At 34.7% G+C, this 23,453-nt stretch overlaps 1 protein-coding gene and 1 long non-coding RNA gene across 5 annotated transcripts in view; one reads left to right on the top strand and one right to left on the bottom strand.

Annotated features, from left to right (window-relative positions):
* TBC1D32 (TBC1 domain family member 32) overlaps positions 1-23,453 on the top strand; it is a 199,943-nt gene that overhangs the window by 111,706 nt on the left and 64,784 nt on the right. For 3 of the 4 annotated variants that reach the window (XM_042987091.1, XM_042987089.1, XM_042987090.1), the window contains exons 24-27: positions 6,603-6,608; positions 13,832-13,954; positions 15,255-15,363; positions 16,055-16,148. In XM_042987091.1, the coding sequence (XP_042843025.1) occupies positions 6,603-6,608; positions 13,832-13,954; positions 15,255-15,363; positions 16,055-16,148 (332 nt within the window). The remainder of the gene's footprint in view (positions 1-6,602; positions 6,609-13,831; positions 13,955-15,254; positions 15,364-16,054; positions 16,149-23,453) is intronic. The other variant, XM_007078680.3, reaches the window with a different exon arrangement.
* The window catches only part of LOC122238727, a 51,842-nt gene continuing 41,496 nt past the window's right edge, over positions 13,108-23,453 (bottom strand). Inside the window, exon 3 of the long non-coding RNA XR_006217844.1 lies at positions 13,108-13,195. This is a non-coding gene — a long non-coding RNA (uncharacterized LOC122238727). The remainder of the gene's footprint in view (positions 13,196-23,453) is intronic.

Here is a 23,453-nt window from a genome sequence, read left to right as displayed (position 1 = left end):
CCTGGCTCACATAGGGTATGGTGGGCTATCCTCAGGTCAGGATTGACAAGGAACCTCACAGAAGGCTTACAGCAGGTTAGTGTGAGCTGATGCACATCATTCCTGACCACATTGATAACAGGAACAATCTGGCCAGAGACGAGTCTTTTGATTATAACTAGGTTATGCTAGTTATATTTATTAGTGAAGATTCACAGATATATTGATGTCTCTTGGACAGCATCTATACTTGATGCATCTGTGTATAGTGTTGTAGTGATAAATTGGATGTCTGTAAATTATTTGGCTTAATAGAATCAAACATGTTAACATTTTTTTTACCAATGCATAAAAAGCCCTTAGTATGCTTATATTTTATAATGTGTATAAAATATATAACTATTATAAAACTTATAAGACCAATATAAAATTAATATTATCAATATGCATATAACAATACATTGTTATCTATTGAATGCAGTGACCAATTCAATTTTTTTTTTAGCTTTTTTAAGTTTATTTTGAGCGAGAAAATGAGAAATAGTACACACGTGCTAGCAGGGAAGAGGTAGAGAGGGAGGGAGGGAGGAAGAGAGGGAGAGAGAGAATATCCCAATATCTATACTGGCAGCACAGAGCCCAGTGTGGGGCTCAAACTCACAAACCATGAGATCATGACCTGAGCTGAAATCAAGAGTTGGACACTTAACTGACCAAGCCACCCATGAGCTCCAATTTGATTCTTAATGTTTAGCACAAAATCTTGCAAATCTTAGGAGTCTGGTGACCTGGTTGATAATCCTTGCTCTGAAATTCTGAGTATACTTTGTATACTTTGATTTTTTTTCTCCCTCCCCTCAGAAGATTCTAGTTTTGAGGTCCATAATGCAAGCTTTCTATTGTTAAGCCTGAATCCTTTGCCCAGGACGAATTTTGTTTCAGGTTTTTATGTAAGCAAGCTAAACTCATTTGTGTTGTCAAATTGGCATTTAAGTCTTTTTTTCATAACTTCTTTACCCACAACATTTTTCTGTATGAAAAAATTAAATCATAGGGACTTTCATTACATTAGAGATAAAATTTGATAAGGTAAGAAGATCTGAAAAAAAATAATTTAGAGCTTAGAACACAAATGTATTTGTATTTGTTTTTGTTTTATCTATTTGAACAAAAGGAAAGGGCTGAGTAAAGGTCCAGATTTTGTGTGGCTTAAAGTTTACTTTACCCTTCCAGCACAGAATCTGTATTTATCTTTTTTGGCAAAGCAGCTAAAGAAGATATTTGTTCATGGTCTATGTGACATCTACCAAATATTTTTAATTTATTTTTATTAAAGTAATAAAGATATATTGTTTAAAAAGCCAAATAGGATGGGAAATCATTTAAGAATGAAGAGTAATCCTCTGCCCATTCTTTTCTACACCCAAGTCCCTGTCTTCAGAGGCTGCCACCTTCAATTCCTTGAATTGGTATTTTTGATATTCACCTCCAGATATTTTTTTAAAAAAATGTTTGTTTACTTATTTTGAGAGAGAATCCCAAGCAGGCTTTGTGGTGTCAGCACGAGCCCAATGTGGAACTCGATCCCATGAACCGTGAGTCAGGAGTTGGACACTTAGCCAACTGAGCCACCCAGGTGCCCATCACCTCCAGATTTTTAAGTAACATATTTATACTATGTTTTGATTTTTAAATTTTAGATTTTATCTTGTCATTAGAGATTTTAGAAGCTTAGGATTTAGATGCTTTCCCTCTCCCTGCTGTGTAGTTTTATCACAAACTTGATTAAGTCGCTATTAAAAGATGACATTTTTACATCTATATAAATATTTATTTGCGAGCCAAGTAGTATACTATGACTATATTTCACTTTTCCTAGTATTTTATTTCTCCTGAAGTTAATAATTGCATGATTTCATTTGCTTCATTTTTTATATATCTACTAATATATCCCTAGACTATCATTAAAAAGATACTGCTGCCACTGCATAGCATAGCACTTAAGTAGGGCTCATTATGTCCTCGGTACTGATATTGGCTTCACATTTAAACACTTAATTTCATAACAACCCTGTGAAGTAGGTACCCTTGTCTCCTACAAATGACTCCACTGAGCTACAGAAAAGTGAAGCCATTTGCTTAAGGTGACACAGCTAGTAATTAGTGAAGCTGGTATTTGAACCCAGATAGTCTTGTTCCAGAGAATGTAATACCTGACCCATACATTGTACTGCTTTAAAACGTAAATGCCAAGATGCCTTAATATCATTCTTTCCAATTATGTTTTTATAGTCTCAAGGCTTTCATGTTCTTGAGGGCAGGAGCCATTTCCTATTCATAGTTGTGAAAACGTATAATAAGCTAAAGTATACATACTTTACAGGTATAGATACAGGTAATATATTAGCTTTTTTCCTTGTATCACATCTCTGTTTAATTTTGTCCTGGAGGATCTTTTGACCCTATGTGTCAGTCTTCTGGGATTTCCCTTCATCATTCTGAGAATTGCTTTTGTCTCTTTTCTGAGTTGGATCCTCTTTTACCTAGGATCAAATTTCTAATTTCTTGGTTTACTTCTTCTTTCTGATGGAGGTGCTTTCTTAGTAAGAAATGATGGTTTGGAAGTTTTTCAAGACTTCTAAGGGATGGAAACTTTCATAATATAATGGGGAGTTACAAAACATAATATAACTTGGGGAGTTACTTTTTCTTTAATATAGAAGGAGATATGGCTTTAGATACTGATTTATAAACTTATGGGACATACCTAATGGTTGTGCTGGATGGTCAGGGACTCAGAGAAAATTAAAAAAAAAAAAAATTGAAGGATTGGTTTAAGAAGATTGGTAGAAGAGGTGTATAGATGGTCTTCTGAGATTATACCCAGACTGAGATATTTTTGACTCATGTTAATGACCTTGAAGGGGATCTCTCCTTCTGTAAAGGAGGAAAAATAATCCTTTTGTTGATAGGTCAGTCTCTTTCCTTGGCTACCCTAGTGCTTACTCACATGGCCTATGAACCCAGTGGCCATGATGGCAGAGGCTAAGGATTATGTTCATCAAGTAAGAATATTTATTTAACAAATAAAACATGGATTGACTCCAAAATTATAGGAGCCCTTGTGTAAATCTTATATTTCCCCTTGCCAGAAACTTGGTGTAGTATCTCATCAGCCATTAAGACTTCGACTAACATTGAATCTGCTGCACTAAAGGCTCACGCGGTACATTTTCTTGATTTGGAGTATCCTGGGTTTTAGATCTTATTCTAGCCTTTAGGTCACACAAAGTTGGTAGTTAAGGGTTACTTGATAAGTAGTTCAGAGCAGCACATCCAGAGGTATTGCTTCCAGAATTCAAAAAGGCTAAAATTGTGCATAATGTTACTTTCTTGGTAGTAAATAGTATAAGATTTAGTAATACACATGTGATATCTTGACATTCTAGGCCACTGGTACTGAAACCTCCTTGAGATGGCAAACCTCTCAATTTATATGGATCTATCATTCTCTGCCACACTTATTTTCCACTAAAATATCTAGAGTACCAGCTACTTCCCTCTGAGGCAGGTCCGTTTAACATTGTATCAGTAGAGTAGTTTTTCATGATAACCTGAGGGATGGTAGGACAATCAAAGGGATCTTGGACTAAGTTTTGATGAAATTATACAGTTGCATTACTATTGTCCATGTCAGTGAAAGCAGACTGCTTCTGGTGTTAACATTGGCCAAATCAGCATCAAATCATTTGTATAGGGTTTGTTAATTGGCTCTTGTAAAGAGACTTTATCCTGATGTCTTTTGTTACATATAAACAAACACTAAGGCTTAGGGAAACACAAGAACATTGGGAAGATTGAGCAGTGCTTCCAATTTCTGATGTATATGGGAAGGTTGTTGCACAGGCTCACAGCCAGTGTTTAGTATTTCAGAGAGTTTTGATATCAACAATAAAAACATGGTTGGCTTTCCACTGTTATGAAAAGACTGGGAAAACCCTGAGACTCTCCATCAATATTTTTTTTGTTTTTTTTCCCCCAAATACAGTGTATGAATTGTGGCCATTTTATTTGAGTAATGTATTTTAGAGATGTCTATTTCTTCACAGAAAATTTAATTCACTTGTTAGATCTTCTCTTGTGACAATATGATTTCTCCGGATTATTTGTCTAGAGATGATGCTTATGTGTGTAGCGTTAAATGTCTAACAGAGATAGGGATTTAGCCTTCAGTAGCTGAGAAACCTGGATTATGGGATGTCAGGTTATTGGATGTCATCAAAACCTGGCTCAAATGAGGCAGTAGAGTTGGCTCAATATCACCACAGGCATCCAAATGCTTTCAGAGTTAAAGGTGCCTGGATCCCTCCCCACTTTAGTCATTTGTCATGCCTCCAAAAGCTTTGCTGTGGACAAACTCTTTTGTATCTTCACCACCTTCAAATAGCAGCCCCATATCCCCTAGGGTGCTAGACTGTTTGGGCTCATGGGAGCCATAAGACTATAATAGCATGGGTAAAATTGTTTAGCATTGCATGAAATCAGGGTTAAAAGAATAGCTAAGGTCTTTGACTACTGTCTGTCTTATGGTGTACGGAAAGTTATTTCAATAAAAATAACCTAAAAATGCCTAACCTAAGAAGGCTTGGGTCTGGGGTAGGTAGAGTCAATCTACTTCTAACTGTATGCTGAGAGAGACGGATGTGTATATAAATACACACACTGTTCTGAAATTTGCCTGTATAACTTACTGTTGATATTTTTACATAAACCTACTTTAAATTATTTAAATATTTTTTCTCTGTTCATAAAAAAACTGAAAATATACCACTAAATTTTTATCCAGTTTACCTATGAATTTGAATTTACCTTGGCTAATTGTTGACTTTCTTCAGAATACTTCTGGATATAACCAGCTTGTTTTATATGTGAAATAAACATTATTTTTTTATAACTCAGGAAATTGGGGTTGGGGCCAACAAAAAATTAAACTTGACAGTTTGTTGTTATAAACCTACTCATATTTACATCTTGAGACATGTTTTTATGGTCATTTTTGTAGGTTAGTGGATATAAAATAATTTGTACACTTCTATTCACTTTGTAAACCTACCCTTAATATGAAGATTAGGCTAAAAAAAAAAGTCTTAGGCTTTTCTTCCCACGTTTAGTCTGACTGCTAGTTCATATACATATGCTGGTATAATTAATAAGCCATTAAGATCTGTTTATTAGATGATTACATAATTGAGTAGTAAATGGTATTAGTTGTTATTGAGTCTTACAAGAATCTTTGTGCATAATTATTAGAGTTTGCATTTCTTATTAGTGTTCTGGATTTGTTTATTTGTTCCATACATGTTTATACTTCTTATGGATGTAATGACTTTTCTCATTACCCACCTAGCATAACACTTAAATTTTTTACAAAATATTAAAATATAAATATTGCATAAAATATAAACCTATAACTTAACAAATTATTGTAAAATAAATATCCACATAATTCCCATTGAGTAAAAAAAGAGAAGTTATTAGCACTATTCATTTTGTTTGATCCTGAGTCCCTCCATTCCCCCTAATGGTAACCACTATTCTGACTTTTATGGCTAAATTTACTTTGTTGGTTTACTTTATATTTTTTTCTACATAGGCAAGTATTCCTAAACAATATATTTTAATTTTGCTGCTTTTGGAGCTTTATATTAATGGTAGCATAAACTGTATATTCTATCATGTCTGACCTTTTCTGTGTAGCATTGTTTCTAAGATTAATGTTGCATGTATTTCAGTTAATTTATTTTCATTGCTGCATAATCCATTGTATGAATATATTGTGTTTTGTTTATATATTATGCTATTGGTGGACATTTGGGTTATTTCCAGTTTTCCACTTTGGGCTATTATAAACAACTCTATTACACGTGAAATGTCAGCCACATATTTATTTGTATACATGCATGCATAATTTTTCATTGTTTTGCAAAACAGGTATCTGGATATGTAAAGGTCTGTTTCTGAATTTGTGGTTCTGTTCAATTGGATTTTTGTTCATCTTGTACAAGTATCACAGTGTTTTAATTAGTATAGCTTTGTAATAAATTATAATAACTGATAGAGCAATTCTTTCCACTTTATTCTTTTTCAAAAAATATCTTGGCTACTTTTAGTTTTATTTTCTTTCTTTTTATAGTCAGTCTGTCACACAAAGCAGCTCATTGTGATTTTAATTATCATTGGAGTGAATCTATAGATCAATAATTAGTTAATTGACATCTTTATAATATTGAGTTTTCCAGTCTGTCAACATGGTATATATCTCTATTTAGTTTAAGTGTTCTTTAATTACTCTCATTAAAATGTATTCTTTCCAAAAGGTCTTCTATATCTTTTGTGAAGTTAATATCTGTAGCCTAATGTTATGTTCCCCAGTATGTACTATAGTATGTGACAGTATCAGTCAGTGGTAAAGAACATGGACTCTGGAACACATTGCCAGAGTGATCTTAGGCAAGACTTTTAACCTCTCTGTGCTTTTGTTTCCTCATATGTGGAATGGAGTCAGTGATAAACTTCCTCACAGAGTTGTGAGACTAAATATGTTATACCTCTCCCAAATTTAGAAGATGGTAAGCATCTGATAAAGAGTCTATGAGATTTAATGTATTTACAAATTATTCATTCATTTCATAATTCTGTTAAAAAAATTTTAGGTTATTAGTGGAAGCGTTTTGTTGAACTCTTACAAAAAGCTTAAATTTTTATTAAATTATTGCATAATTTACATTTAAACTAACTTCATAACTGAATTGAATACACATCTGTATAATATTTAATTTGTAATCTAGATAGGTACTGTGGCTAAAATTGTTCACGTTCTTTAGCTCTCTGCATATATGGGTCCTGTGCATTTCTTATTGGTATCTTTTATGTTCTATTTTTTTTTTTTTTTTTTTTTTTGGCTATTGTTAACACAATTTTCTTTTCCATGGTAATGTTTTAATTGGTTATTACTGGTAAGTTATATGTAAATTATTTTTAGTTTTTTTGTTACTGGTCACCCTACATAATTCTCGTATTCATATATCTCCTATATTTACACACATACACACATAATTTTTTTCCTCTTGTTTTTATTTTTTTGTTGTTTTTTTTGGTTTTGGGGTTTTTTTGTTTTTTTTGTTTTTTGAGTGGAGTGAGCAAGAGGCAGAGAGAGAGAATCTCAGGAGGGGCAGAAAGAGAGAGTCCTCTTGTTTCTAGTTGTTTTTGATATATCAACCAAATGGTACATCATACTTTTAGTTGGTTAGATATAAATCTTGGAGTTTTTTTCTATTTGTCTATAATGTATTACCACAAACTCTGTGGCTTGAAACAACACACATTCATTATCCCAGTTTCTGTCTAGGTACTAGGATACCTAGCTGGGTCCTCTGTCCACAGTCTCATAATCAAGGTGTCAGCTGGGTCTGTGTCTCATGTGAGCTCAATTAGGGAAGGTTCTGTTTCCAAACTCACACAGATTGTCGGTGGAATTTAGTTCCTCATGGTCTTAGGAACGAGGGCCTTGTTTTCTTGCTGCCTAGAGGCTTCTGCAGGTTGTTCTTCAAAGGCTGTCTTCAACTCCTGGAGGCTACATGGTGGTACGTGGTTTTCCCCAGCATGGCTGCTTGCTTCTTCAAAGCCAGCTGAGGAGAGAGACTCCAACAAGAAAGGGATAGAGTCTTATGTAATATAATCATATAATCACATCTGTTCTCTCACCTTTAACACTCTCTGATTAGAGGCCAGTCATTGGTCCTGCCTACATTCAAGGGGATCACTCCAGGGCATGAGTACCAGGAAGGTGGGGATCTTGGGGACCACTCCAAGAGTCTGTTCATCCCAGAGCTATTCTTCTGATCAATAGATTCTTTACTGACAAAACCCTGTTTTAAGCCACTATCTTATCTAAATTATTGCTGTAGTTTTTTAAAACTGGTATATCTGTGTCACTGCCTAATTTCAGCCTATTTTGTATACAACCAGAGTGATCCCATTAAAACACAAATCAGATCATGTCAATTCTTTACTCACAGGGTTTCTTTCTCTTATCAGGATGAAACCTTACTACACTGTTCTCAAAAGAAAAATTTGGAGCTCTTAACAATGGTCTTGCAGAGTCCTCTATGATCTGGATGCCTAGTATTTATTAATTTGACCTCATCTCCTTATACTTCTCTCTTGTTTATTCCACTTCAGCTATATTGACCACCTCATTCTTGAACCATGCCAGACATGCCTTAGGTCGTTTGCTCAAGCTGTACGTTTTGCCTGGAACCCTCTTCCTCCAGATAGCTCCATGGCTTGCTTCCTCATTTCTTACAGGTCTTTACTGAAGTGTTTCACCTTCTTGGTGAGGTCTTTCCTAACCACCTTGTTTAAAATCACGTATAGTTATCCATCCCTATCACCTGCTTATTAAATCTCTTTGTTCACTTATCTGCTTTAGTTATATCCGTGCTGTGTTTTGTTTAACTTTTTATTTTGTGTATTGTCTTCCCCTCATGTAACATTTTGCTTTCCATAAGGACTGGGAGTTTTGTGCACTTGTGTTCAGTGATGTATCCTGGGCACTTCAAATAACAAGTTGGCACTTAGGTATTCAACCAGTGTTTCTTAAAATTAAGTAAATTGAATTTTATGTCACGGAGGAGTGGTTTCCAAATAAACAGTTTTATTGTCTTCTTTCAGATGGTTTTATCATTTTTTTTTTTTACATTTGGCTTAAACTCCTAGAACAATGTTAAATAATATTAGGCAATTTTGCCTTCCTCATGACCTTAATGGGAATGCATTTCCTGTTTATGCTTTTAGCTCTTGCACTGAGATAAATCTGTTTTTTAAATCAAATTAAAGAAGTAACCTTTCTTTAATTTACTTAGAATTTTTTGGAGGGCAGGGAATAGAGAGTGGATGTTGAATCTTAAATAGCTTTTAAGCATCTGGTTATATGGTTCTTTTCTATTACATATTGATGTTATGAATTACATCAGGAGATGTTTTAATATTAAACTGTCCTTTTCTTCCTGGAATGAACTTATGCTATTGTTTTAATTTATTGCTGGGCCAAATTTGCTAAGCTTTACATTATTGCTAGTACTTGTAAGACCTTAAAAAAGATACATCACTTGTTAAAGTTTCTATTTACTCATTCTGTACTGAGGAGAATTCTGTCTGGCATGTATTTGCTTTCAGAGTTGCTCTAGTTCACCATGGATCATCTCGTTGTACATCCAGATCCTATGGACCCCTTCTTTCAAACATAAACCAGAGGACATTGAGGGTCAGTTTCATTTCCTGTTCACTGATTAGTAGCCGAGAGAAAGCGTAAAGGTCTCTGTGTCGCCCTCCACCTTCATAACTTAAAGCCTTATAACTTAGTTGATCCTTCCAATTTTTTAACAAAATATATAGAGATATCCTTGATATCTGTCTTTCTTCTGCTCCACATATTCAGTCCATCAGGAAATTCTCTCTTCTCTTGATGTAATTATAAATTCCTCTACATAATTGAGTCTGTAATTCACATGTCATTACTGCACTTTTAATTCACATGTCATTACTGCCCTTTTAAAATTTCTACAGCTTTGTAATGTGTTCTGGTGTTAGACCTCTTCCTAGTGTTATTCCATTGTTCTGCTGGTATTGAATGTTGCTGTGGAAAGTCTGAGACCAGTTTGACTCTCTACACAACACCCGGCCTCACACCCACACGCCTTCTTACAGTGACTTGATCTTTTTTCCTGGATACCCCAATGGTTCTTTCTCTATAAACCTAATAGCTTTACTAGGCTCTGTCACCCTGTTGACTTCTCTGGTTCAGTTTACCCTGGGACATGTTTTATACTTATATTCTTAGATTCATGGCTTCTTTTGTCTCAGAAAGAATCTCTTGACTAATATCTTTAAAGATGTGTTCTGCCAGGTTCTGTTTTCTTATCAAGAAATTGATCATTTAAACTCTTTATTTCTATTATATTTTCCACACTCTTAAGTCTTCCTGTGTGTGTTTCTTCTGTTTCCAATTGTGCTTTAATTTTTATAACAGTTTTATTCTTTTTCTTTTCTCAGCTTTGCTAGTTTGTATTTTAAATTCTGTGGGGTTTTTTGTTTTGTTTTGTTCTTTTTGTTTTTTGTTTGTTTTGCTGTTTCTTTCCTGTGCTTGTACAGCTCTACTTTGTGCACAGAGTTTATTGGAGACCATTGCTTTTATTAAACTTTTTTTATATTAAGAGGTAATTGACCTATAACACTTTAAAATTGAGATATAACTGACATTATATAAGTTGTACAATGTATTCTGATACATTTATACAACTTAATTCATGGAAAATCATTTGGTCATAGTTTTCAAGTCTTTAATGCCTAGAGGCTTAAATGCCTCTGTGTGTGTTTGTGTGTGTGTGTGTGTGTGTGTGTGTGTGTATTTGTATGTGTCGTCTGTTCAACCTATTATTTTCCTCTTCTTTCTTGGAGCATCTTTGTGTATATCTTATGGTATTTCTTTTTGGAGAGATGTGAATTCTTTCATTATCAGCTGTTTGTAGGAGGCTCATGTTGATGAGAAAGCAGGGTCATGTTTCTAGTTAGCTAGGCCTAAGTTTTGGGTGTGTGTGTTTGTCCCTTTTTTGTGTTGTCCCCACCCATCTTAATATATAGGTAGTTAGTTTTGTTATTAATAATTATCTCTATAACCGATAATTAATCATTGATTTGTCTGACTCCTTGTTCTACCTTCCTCCTTCTAAGAAACATAGTAGGACCAGGGATACTCCTGCTGCTTGTTGCTGTCTTGTGTATTCCTTTTCCACTGTTGCAAACAGAGGATAAGGTTTTCCTCTATGTTATATGCCCTTAATTATGAGAAATTTGTTTTTACTCAGGAATTCTTTTGTTTGTGTGTGGGAGGGGGATTACTTTGCTGTGTTTTTCATGTCATGGTCAGCCATGACTTTTTTTTCTCAGTTTCTTTCTCTCCCTTAGCAGTATTTGTTCAATTTTGGCTGCCCTTGGCTGTCCTTCAAATTATTTTGTGGCTAAAATTTTGATGTTAAGTTCTTTTCTTCCCCCCCCCCCCCCTTTAATCCTTGAAGCTATTTCTAGGATGAGACAGGGGAAATGCCAGTTAACACTATAATCTTCAAGTAGAACTCTGAAAAGGCTTTTGTTTTGGTTTCATTGCATTTTATCAAGCAAAAAATGTTTTTACTTTTATAAACTAAACATGGACCATTTCTCTAAATGGCATTCAAATGCTTTTCTGTTGTTATTCAAATGATACCAGTGTATACAATGCTTTGTGCCTCTCCTTTTTCACTTAACATACCTTGGGGACAGTTCTTTAGCTAAACATATATAGCAGCTCTGTTCTAATACCTGCATAGTATATCACCATAAAATCTATTCCAAACATTTAAACTTCATGTTTTTAATGAATACTTAAAATTTTTTATTTGCACTTATGACCACAACTCTGAAGTAAATGTTCTTAGGAGTATGGTTTTATGCTTATGTTTGAAAATATCTCCAAGATAAATCAAGAAATGTGTAATTAGAAGGTTTCTTCTTGAATGACCTCAAATGCCACCTTTCAGAGAAATTGTCCCTAACCACTCAATTACCATAGCCACCTGGTATTGCCTTCACATTATCCTTTTTATATACTTGTTTATCATAGAATTTTTAAAACTATAGAAAGCAGAATGAGCAATAGTATAATGAGAGTTCCGTGTACCCATTACTCATCTTTACCAATTATCAGTTATTTTCCAATCTGGTTTTATTTCTCTCCCATTCCCATACTATTTTTTTCTTCAGTATCGTATTTTTTTTTTAAATATCTGTTTATTTTTGAGACAGAACACAAGCATGGGAGGGGCAGAGAGAGAGAGGGAGACACAGAATCCAAAGCAGGCTCCAGGCTTTGAGCTGTCAGCACAGAGCCTGATGTGAGGCTGGAACCCACGAACTGTGAGATCAGACCTGAGCGGAAGTTGGTCACTTAACCGACTGAGCCAACCAGGCGCCCCTTTCTTCAGTACTTAATTTTTTTTTTTTTAATGTGTATATGTTTTTAAGAGACAGAGGGGTGTTGCATCCACACAACTCCTGAAACATAATGCTACGGGCACCAGTGACAGTCGCAACAAAGTTTATTACAATGAGAGGCAAGGCCGACCGATCGGGACCAACATTCTTGATAAGAGTGTTGGCTCCGAACAGCCGGGGTACAGAGTTTTTAAAGCCGATCACATCGTTTTATCATTATCTGGGAACAGAACAGAGAAACAGTTCCCAGGTGAGTTAGAAACAGTTATCAAATGAGGTGATTATTTTAGACTTTCTGCCGCTAAGTTGCAACCAGTGGATCTCCTTGACCTTGTCTCTGATGCTCTTTTTTTGAGCTTTTGTTTCCTTCATTGGTAAAGCCTGATTCACAAGAGTATGAACTATGATTTACAAGAGTAAAAGCAAGGCTGTTATCTTTTGACCTTCAGTGTCAGAACAAAGTTGTTATCTTTCAAGCTAAGCGTTAGCCCTACACTACAATTTAACCCTTACAGGGGGACACAGAACAAACTGGAGAGGGGCAGAAAGAGAGGGGACACAGAATCTGAAGTAGGCTCCAGACTCTGAACTGTCAACACAGAGCTCTACGCAGGGCTGGAACCCACAAACCATGAGATCATGACCTGAGCCAAAGGCAGATGCTTAACTGACTGGACTGAGCCACCCAGGTGCCCCTTTTCTTAAAGTACTTTAAAGCAAATTCCAGATATGCCATTTTACCTATGAACAATTCATTATGTATCTCTAACATATAAAGTCTGTTTATATATATATATATAAAAAAAGCATTACTACTTTGTCACTGTTAACATCTAACAAAATCAGCACCATTTCCCTGATCTCATCTAGTACATAACCCATATTTTCCCATGAGACTACAAATGCACTTTATAGTTTTTGTCTGAATCACAATCAGAACAAAGTCTTCACATTTGCTTGATATTTTGCTTTTAATTTTTAAGTTACCTTACCCTTTTTTATATCCTTTTTTTCTGAAGAAATAATATATAATAATGTGTGGGATTCTCTAAATTCTGGATTTGGTTGCTGTTTCCTTCTTGTGGTCATCTTTTAACATTTCTCTGATTTTTATATTTCCTGTAAACTGACAGTGTAATAATTGTTGGTTAGTTTCAGGTTCATTCAGTTTTCTCAGCAAGAATATTTCATAGATTGTGCAGTGTATGTCCTCTTGTGTCACAGTAGGAGCCACATGATTTCCACTTTAGCAGTGTTGAGAGACAAGTGGAAATCATTTGTATTTAGAGATAGATCAGTATGATATGGTGTTCTCAGCTTTATTTGAGAATTATAAAATTAGCCATTGACACTTCACCCTAATGAACATTTCCTGGTAGCAAAATGATTATGTCATTCCTTATGTAATTAGTTGCTGAATAAAAAGTGGTGACAATTTGTAGTTTTTATGGATTTACTAATGTTCCCTATCTACTTTTTTAATTAGTAGTTGAAAACTTACTATTCCTAGATTTAGATAATTTTAAAAAACTAGAATAGAAATTGTCTATGGTCTTTAAATAATATTCCAATGAGAAAAACTTTTGTAGTCGATTACTAATCAAAATGATTACAAATGTTTTTGAAGTAACTCTGTGATCTTTCTTATAAAATTTGTATTCCCATGTGTAGATGTTACTTTGAGATACCTACCAAGAAAGTAGTTTCTAAACTTATAAGATCTATTTTATAAAATCTGCTTTTATTGTTCCTTTTTATATAGGTTATTAGGTGTGGTATGCTGTGATCTAGACACTCTTCTCCTATTGGAGGCTCAGTATCAAGTATCTGAAGTGTTACTGAATGCTCAAGAAGAAAATATCTTAGAGAACTCTGAAAGCCACAGGTAAAAACAAACAACACCCCCTGCTCAAGCCCTGTTAAGACATATTAACAATAGTTTTCTTTACAGATGCTCTGTTAAGATGTAATTTTGTGTATATAGTTTAATGTTTTTCCACTGTCTGAATTCAATAGATTTAAATAAGAGTAAAAAGCAATTAAAACAGAAACATCACCATCAGAAAGATAGTGATAGATGTTCGTGGGGAAGTCTTAAATAGTACTGCTTTCTAAGTTGTTTAGTTTAGGTTTTTTGTTTTTGTTTTTTTTAAGACTAACTTTATTAATGGTTCGATGAAGTTGTATCACCTTTAAATTCAGTGTGCATGTGTAAGATGACCCAGTAAACAAAATGTTTGATTTCATGTCCTTTGTAGAGTTACTCTTTACTCCATTCTCTGAATTATGTTAGTTCATAGTCATAAATTCTGGTTATTGCAAAATGAGGTTATGGTAATATTTTGATGATCTTTTTCTATTATATTTTTCATTACCTCAATTTGGATGACATTTATTGAATACATATTCAATAGCTGGTATTGTTTTCTGTTTATTTATTTATTTATTTAAATTTATTTAGAGAGTGTGAGAGAGAATGCAGGAGGGATGGAGAGAGAAGGTGAGAGTGGGAATCCCAAGGAGGCTCCGCACTGTCAGCAGTGCCCAATGTGGGGCTCAAACTCACAAAATAGGAGATCATGACCTGAACCAAGACCCAGAGACGACCACTTAGCTGACTGAGCCGCCCAGGTGCCCCTCATGTCTGTGATTTAAAAAAAAAATGTGCTTCCATTCTAGCTGGGTTTTGGAAAATTATAGAAGACCAGGCACATTACTGGATTCTCTAGATTTGGTAGAAAAGGATGATATTAACAGCTGCAGGAAGTGTGGAATTTGCTCAAAAGCAACATTTAGATTTTGAGTTTAAGGCACTGGGTTCTAGTAAGGGAACCCTAATTAAAATGTGATAGAATCATGGAAATAATGTAGACCTTAATTCCATTTCTTTAAATGCAGTAACATTTGACAAGAAAATGTTTTATTAATAACATTTATTTCATTGTATCAGTTATATCTCCACCAATTCTTTGCTTTATGACAAAGCTATAAGATAAAGTGAATTTAAGCTCTTTTTAAGCTCTAATTGTTAATAATCCATTTTCCAGACTTTTCTATAGAAAATTTTCTTTTTACATTCCACTGATTTGATATTAGAATTAAATCATATTTGATTAAGAAAATGAAATCGGTAAAAAAAAAAAAAAAAAAAAACCAGAAAACAAAATTGGTATTTTTTTTTTCAGGGATTTTATAATTGATGGCTTATCTGTAGAGAGAAATCATGTTCTTGTTAGAATAAATTTGATTGGTGGGCCTATGGAACGAATTCTGCCACCAAGGGTACTACAGAAGGTGAGTGGGATAAAGAGGAATTTTGATTACTAGAAAAACTTTAGGATACAAATAAACACTTTGAAATGAAACCAATATTCATGACAAAGGGTGGTCGTTAGAGCTAGTTTGTGTTGTTTCATTAAAAGTCATTTTCCTGTGTCTATGACATTATATTCAATGTCTTTTTCATGATACCTAATTTTTATTAGATGAATATGTGTTTGGTACTTAATTAGCAATATTGAGTACCTCTCCATCCATCAGTATTCATAGACTTTGGCTTTCTCTTGAAGGTTTTGTTTGTTTAAGTATGGTTTTTTTTTGTCAATCTGGGAGAAAGAGAAATGATTGACAACACAAGATAGAGTTTTGTTTTTTGTGTTTGTTTCCGATTTCAGTATAGGAAATACAGGTTTCTTTTGAAGACTGTAATTTTCCTTTCATGGAAAAAAATATACTAAAGCCATCATTATCGGTCCTGGTTGCTAGAACAAGTTACCATATGTTTGTCTTTAGTGCTTGTGTAAATGTCATTTCTACTACATTTAATTTTAGTTAATATCCTTTAGAGAATAGAGTTGTAATTAGCAAACACTTTTTGATTAGTTAGGCTACAACTCTAGTATATATGAAACAAAAGCCAGTTTCAAAAAGCCTTAAGCTTCAGTATTTAATATTACTTCCTAAAGTTATCTGTCTTCTTGTTTAGGGTGATGATCCGTATCCTTGGCCAATGTTTTCATCATATCCTTTACCAAACTGCTACCTGTCAGAAGTTACAAAAAATACTGATCTAAAACAAGGTACAATGTTTACAATCTAATATCACATTATTTTAGTGCTTTTGTGGTTATAATTTAAAAAAAGATAAAGTATTATTATAGGAGATTAATAACTGCTTTTCATTCAGCTTGTATATATGGATCCACTTATGCCTATTTCTTTGTAAATTTCTTACTAAATTATCAGTATGATACTGAATAATTCTTAACAGAATGTTTTTTTTTTAAAGGAAGAATTATGGTTTTTGATAAATTCTAGATACATAGAACTTTATTTAGCACAGCAATATTTTTTGGTATCTGTGTGCCATACATAAGTTCTGTGTCGTCAAGACTTGAAATATAAATATAATATAAATTATATAAATTTAATAAAAGTTCAAGTATTTACCTTAGAGGAATTCATGAATTTTTAGAGAATACATTCAAGTAATTAGATAATTGTGTGGTATATAGTGTGATAGGAACTAAATACACAAATGTGTAGCCTACTAGGATAACATAAATGCCAAATACCCTTCCAAAGAAAATTAGTGTTTAAAGCAAGATGTGAAATAGGTGTTTTGGGGGTAAAACAAGAAGTAGTTTAAAGGATGTGTAAGATTTGGCAAGCGAGGCCAGAGGACAACTGGTAAGCCAAATTCAACCATAAGGTCAGTGTAGCTCAAGAGCTTATGGGGAGAGCAATGAAAATTCAGTTTTAGACTAGAGAATTCTAAGATGAGATATGAATATATATGATGAAACAATTAATTTGAGATTTTAAAGTTTATATCAGTGCTATCACCTTTAATACCATTAGAGTTGCATTGGAAAAAAATAGCATTATGTATAAGATTAACATAAGTTAAGATTTTATGGAGTGATTGTTGAAAAAATGTTTCTGTGTGAGACTTCATTTGCCTTTTATTTTTCTCTGCATTTACTTGCTTTAAAACAATTAATAGAAGCCATCAATTGATATGCATTGTTTTGTCTCTATCCAATGTTTGAGATATACATTATATATCTCACAATTGGGTAGAGACAAAAATTTGTGTGTGTGTGTGTGTGTGTGTTTTCTATCTACTGGGAAGTTAGGGAAAGAGAAAGAACACGAGGGAGCTTTTTATTTTTTTATTTTTTATGTTTTAAATTTTTTTAACGTTTATTTATTTTTGAGACAGAGAGAGACAGAGCATGAACGGGGGAGGGTCAGAGAGAGGGAGACACAGAATCGGAAACAGGCTCCAGGCTCCGAGCTGTCAGCCCAGAGCCCGACGCGGGGCTCGAACTCACGAACCGCAAGATCGTGACCTGAGCCGAAGTCGGCCGCTCAACTGACTGAGCCACCCAGGCGCCCCCGAGGGAGCTTTTTAAAGTTTTTAATATTTGTCTTTATAATGCACTTTCAAAATTCCGCCTTTGTTTTCCTCATTTTTGTGCTACATAATCTACTGCTTTCAGAGATGTGTGAGTAAGTTATTTTTCAAGAAGAAACTCTTGAGAGAGTACCATTTTTGAACACTTTTCCCACTTTTTGAGTCCCATCTTTCAGTGAACCCAAACCTTTCTCAGTCTGTTACTCTCATGCTTTCCTATTGTACTTTCAGTCTTTTCCATCACTTATTTGCCCCCTCATTTCTGTATTTCACATTTTTCTCAAGTGCTAATTATCAAGTGCTTCCCTAGGCATTGGAGATAAGATGATAGATCTACATGATCCATTCTTGGTGCCTCAACCCTTTTCCTGATTTTTTTCCTTGTTATGATAAAGCATTGTTATCTTTGCTAAGTTTTGCTTAGAAACAAATATTAATTTTTGGAGCAACAAATTCAGTCATTATCAGTTTATTATGTGACTGTCATGTTTGATAATTTGGTTCTTCAAAATAGTTTGATTTAAAAAATATGCCTTATGGGGCACCTAGGTGGCTCAGTTGGTTGAGCATCCAACTCTTGGTTTCAGCTCAGGTCATGATCTCATGGTTCGTGGGTTTGAGCCTGGTGTTAGGCTCTGGGCTGACAGCACAGAGCTGCTTGGGATTCTGTCCCTCTCTCTCTCCTGCATGTGCGTGCTCTCCATCTCTCTCTCAAAATAAGTAAACTTAAAAAAAGAATACCTAAATAAAATGTGCCTTATCTTTTTAAACAGAATGAGGCAGACAGAAATTAAAAAAAAAAAAAAAAAGATTAAATGGACACTTCCCTGAAAAGATACATCATCAATTCCTAGGAATTGGTGCTCAGAGGAATAAAATTTTTCTCCCTGCTCTTCTCCCTGCTCTTCTTTTGTGAGTGATTTAGAAAAGGGAGTCATGACAGAATCTGTGTCTAGCCCAGAAGATAACTGCAGATGGTTATTAACCTTAAGTGGGCCCATCATACTTCCAGGCAGTCATACATTGTGTCCCCAGGTCTATACTCTCCTGGATGACCATTTTAAAATCTTCTCTCTCATCAAACCTTCCTCACCTCATCCTCATCCATCCTGTCAGATGATAATTTTGTTTTTAAGGTTACTGAGGAAATAGAAATAGAAAGCTTCCATGTGCTCCTGATATACACCAACTCACTTAGCTGCATCTATATCAGTTTAGGTTTTCCATTACTATGAATAAACTGCCAGTTTGCTTATTACAAAGCATGTCTTCCCCATGTCTTGCACTACATTCCATCCTCTTCTCAAAGATACTGTTTCTAACAGGTCTCCCTTTTCCTTTATTGCTGTTGTTTTGGGTGTTGGGATGGCTCTCCAATGTAGATTTTTCATGAGCCAACAAGCATGCTGTTAATTCTGCCATATTTAAAATATCTTTTTTTGAACGCACTTTTCCATTTCTTTTTACTGCAAATTTCTTTGAAGAAGTTGTCTAATCTTGTTACTCCATTAACTCTTTTCATTCTCTCTTGAACCCACTTGAACTCACAAAGCTAACCAGGCTTTAACCCCTACCATTCCACCATGATTAAATCTACTGCATAGATCAGTCTGCATCCTACTAGACCTAGCATTATTACTCAACATATTCGCTCCCTCCCTTTCTTTTGAAACTCTTTCTTTACTTGGCTTCTAGAAAATACCTGATTGGATTTTCCTCCCATGTTTCTGGCAAATTCTTTTGTCTCTCTCTCTCTCTTTTTTTTTTTTTTTTTTTCATCTTTCACTTCTCTCTAACCTCTAAATTTAGGAGTGCCCCAGGGCTCAGTTCTTACTTGCCTATTTTTCTAGCTATACTTACTCTTGGTAAGATCTCATCTCATGAATACTGTCCAGTATGCTGATGGCTATCAGGTTTATACCTTTAACCCCTATCTCTGCCCTGTGAACTCTGCATTCATATGCAACTGCCTGCTAGACACCTCTGCTGGGAAGGTTAATAATCACATCAAACCTAATAAGTCTGAGATAAACTTCTGATACTCCCTCAAAGTCTGTTCCTTTGGTTTTCTTATTCATTTCAGAAATGGCAACTTTGTGCTTCTAATTCTGTAGGCAGTAAACCTGAAGGCATTCTTTCACTTCTTTTTGTCTTCATACCCACATCTAATCTGTCAGCAAATGCTCTTGACTCTGGGTATCTGAAATCACTTTCACTCATGCACTACAACCCTCATTTCTCACCTGTCTTATTGCGGTAACCTGCTAAGTATTCAATGTGTTCTCAATACAGTGGCCAGAATACTGCTATTGAAATGTGGATTGCATTACATTACTCATCTAATTGAAACCCTGTCAGTGCTCTGTTTTAGTGTTGTACCATTTTAAATCTCTTTACTTAATTCTGTATTTCCCTACCATAATGGACGACAGCTTCTATGGTCTTTCTGTTTATCCCTAAGACACAAGTGTTTGACTAAGACATTATTCGTTATTAATGGCAATAACTAATACCTCCTCCTAGTAATAGTGATCCTGGTTTTTGTTAAGCAGGAGCAAATGATGTAGGCACCAGTGGATAGCCTAGGATATACATCACAGGGATATATATCTCTGTGAACTCAATGAGAAAAACGGAGTCAAGTGCATTTCTGACAGGTGTAAAGCTAAATTGAAAGTAATGTTTCTGGTCAAATACAATTCAATAAATTAAACATTGTACAGTTTTAAATATGTTTAAGCTTATAACACTTCAAGACAGCTATTTTGAAGGCAAGAGTTCTTACACTTCCCATTTTGCTTTTTTGATTTGAAAGTAATGATTTATTTATTCTGATAGGTGTTGTTTTAGTTGTCATTAACACTGCAAAATTTTGGGATAGCATTTCATTGTTGTGGGGGAAAAATGACTTCAGTTGTGTGCACATGGTGACATCCTCTCATTTGTCTCCCAGCTTCTAGATTTATCCTCCTTGCTACAGTTAGCATCTCCTCATCTGTTAAATTGCTTCTTGTTAGCTCATTGGCATTAGTGTTAGCTTTTAGATAATTTATCTTCATCTGTAAATAAGAATCTTTAGACATCATCTGGTTCAGTTATTTTTCATCGTGCATGTTTTTAGGGTCATAATACTAAAATGTAAAAGACCTTTAAAAGCTAGTGATTAATATTATCTATGTGTATATATATATATATATATATATATATATGTACATTACATATATATAAGCATGCACATGATATATGTACACATATGTGCATGTGTGTGTATACCACATATATGTAAACATATATAAATAATCTTACACAAAAGAATTCTCTTCCATGTAGTAGAAATAACTTGGAATATCATCACTCTGTCACCTGAGAGTTTAGACAAATAGGAAGAAGTTTGTTAGTGTAGTTACTTACTATTACCTGTGCAGAAGAAAAAAAAAGGAGAGGGTTGGAGTTAAGATGGCTGAGAAGTAGGGGGACTCTGGGCTTTCCTCACCCCTCTGCGGAGGACTGACCAGTGGGAAAGAGCAGCCAAAACACAACAGCAGAGTGTACACAGCATACACCAAAAATACTTCCTGAAGTGCCAGGCCCTGGGCAGTGTATGACCCCTTTTTAATATAGCAGCACTCTCGGGTACAGGAAACACACCAAGCTTTTAAAACATACAAACAACAGAAACTTAGCCAAAATGACAAGATAGAGGAACTCTCCCCAAAAGAAGGTTTAAGAAGGAATCAAAGCTAGGGACTTGGCTCAAAACAGATATAAGCAATATATCTGAACAAGAATTTAGAACAACATTCATAAGAGTAATAGCTGGGCTTGAAAAAAACATAGAAGACACGAGGGAAACCCTTGCTGCAGAGATCAAAGACCTAAAAACTAGTCAGGCTGAAATAAACAGTGCTATAACTGAGATGCAGTACTGACTGGATACAGTGACAATAAGGATTTAAAAAGCAGAGGAGAGAATAGGTAATGTAGAAGATAAAATTATGGAAAATAATGAAGCTGAAAAAAAGGGAGATATAATTATTAGATCAGGGGAAACTTGGAGAACTTAGTGATTCCATAAAACAAAACAATATTCATATCATAGGAGCCCCATAAGAAGAAGAGTGGGGAAAAAGGGGCAGAAGGTTTATTTGAACAATTTATAGCTGAGAACTTCCCTAATCTGGGGAAGGAAACAAGCATTCAAGTCCAAGAGACACAGAGAACGCTCCTCAAACAACAAAAACAGCTCAACACCATGACATATCGGAGTGAAACTTACAAAATACAAAGATAAAGAGAGAATCCTGAAAGAAGCTAAAGACAAAAGGTCCTTAACCTAAGGATAGATACATAACGTTAGCAGAAGACCAGTCCACTGAAATTTGGCAGGCCAGAAGGGAGCGGCAGGAAACATTTAATATGTTGAATGGGAAAAATGTGTAGCCAAGACTTCTTTATCCAGCAAAGCTGTCATTCAGAATAGGAGACAGAAAGAGTTTCCCAGACAAACAAAAACTAAAGGAATTTGTGACCACTAAACTGGCCCTTACAAGAAATTTTAAGGGGGACACTCTGAGTGCAGGAAAAAAAAAAAGAGCAAAGCAACTAAGACTACAGAGGAACAGAGAACACCACCAGAGACACCAGCTCTACAGGTAACACAATGGCACTAAATCCATATTTCAATAATCACTCTGAATATAAATGGACTAACTGCTCTAATCAAAAGACATAGGATATCAGAATAGATAAAACGAGATCCATCTATATGCTATGCACAAAAGACTCATTTAGACCCAAAGACACCTGCATTGAAAGTGAGGGGATGGAGAACCATCAGTCATGCTGAAGGATGTCAAAAGATAACTGGAGTAGCCATACTTATATCACTAATTAGATTTTAAAATAAAGACTGTAACAAGAGATGAATGAAGAAGACCATTATATAATAATTAAGGGGTCCATCCATCAAGATTTAACAGTTGTATATATTTGTGCCCCCAACTTGATGGTATCCAAATATTTAAATCAATTAGTCACAAACATAAACTCATATAATAGTAGACGGCTTCAGCACCCCACTTACAGCAATGGACAGATCATCTAAGCAGAAAATCAACAAGGAAACAATAGGTTTGAATGACACACTGGATTGGTCGGACTTAACAGATATATTTAGAACATTTCATCCTGAAGTAGCAGAATACACATTCTTGAGTGTACATAGAACATTCTCCAGAATGGATCATATACTGGGTCACAAATCAGCCCTCAACAGGTACAAAAAAATGGAGATCATACCTTTCATATTTTCAGATCAAAACAGTATGAAACTTGAAATCAACCACATGAAAAAATTTGCAAAGTCCTCAAATACATGGAGATTAAAGAACATACTACTAGAGAATGAACAGGTCAACCAGGAAATTAAAGAAGAAGTTTAAAAAAATGGAAGCAAATGAAAACATGACAGTCCAAACCCTTTGGGATATAGCAAAGGCAGTCATAAGTGGAAAGTACATTGCAATTCAGGCCTATCTCAAGAAGGAAGAAAGGTCCCAAATACACAAGCTAACCTTACATCTAAAGGAGCTAGAAAAAGAGAAGCAAATGAAGCCCAAAGTCAGCAGAAGAAGGGAAATTCTAAAGATTAGAGCAGAAATAAACAATATACAAACAAAAAACAGAACATATCAATGAAGCTAAAAGCTGTTTTTTTGAAGGAATAAACAAAATTGGTAAACCCCTAGCCAGACTTATCAAAAAGAAAAGAGAGATGACCTAAATATATAAAATCATGAATGAAAGATATTACAACCAACACCACAGAAATACAATTATTAGAGAATACTATGAAAAATTATATGCCAATAAAATGGACAAATTCCTAGACACTAACACTGTCAAAACTCAAACAGGAAGAAATACAAAATTTGAACAGGCCCATAACTAGCAAGGAATTGATTCA

Source organism: Panthera tigris, chromosome B2 (genome assembly GCF_018350195.1).
Source record: "Panthera tigris isolate Pti1 chromosome B2, P.tigris_Pti1_mat1.1, whole genome shotgun sequence".
In the NCBI taxonomy this organism is placed as follows: Eukaryota; Metazoa; Chordata; class Mammalia; order Carnivora; family Felidae; genus Panthera; species Panthera tigris.
Note: the sequence above shows the minus strand (reverse complement) of the source record. Positions and strands in the feature narration are given on the sequence as shown.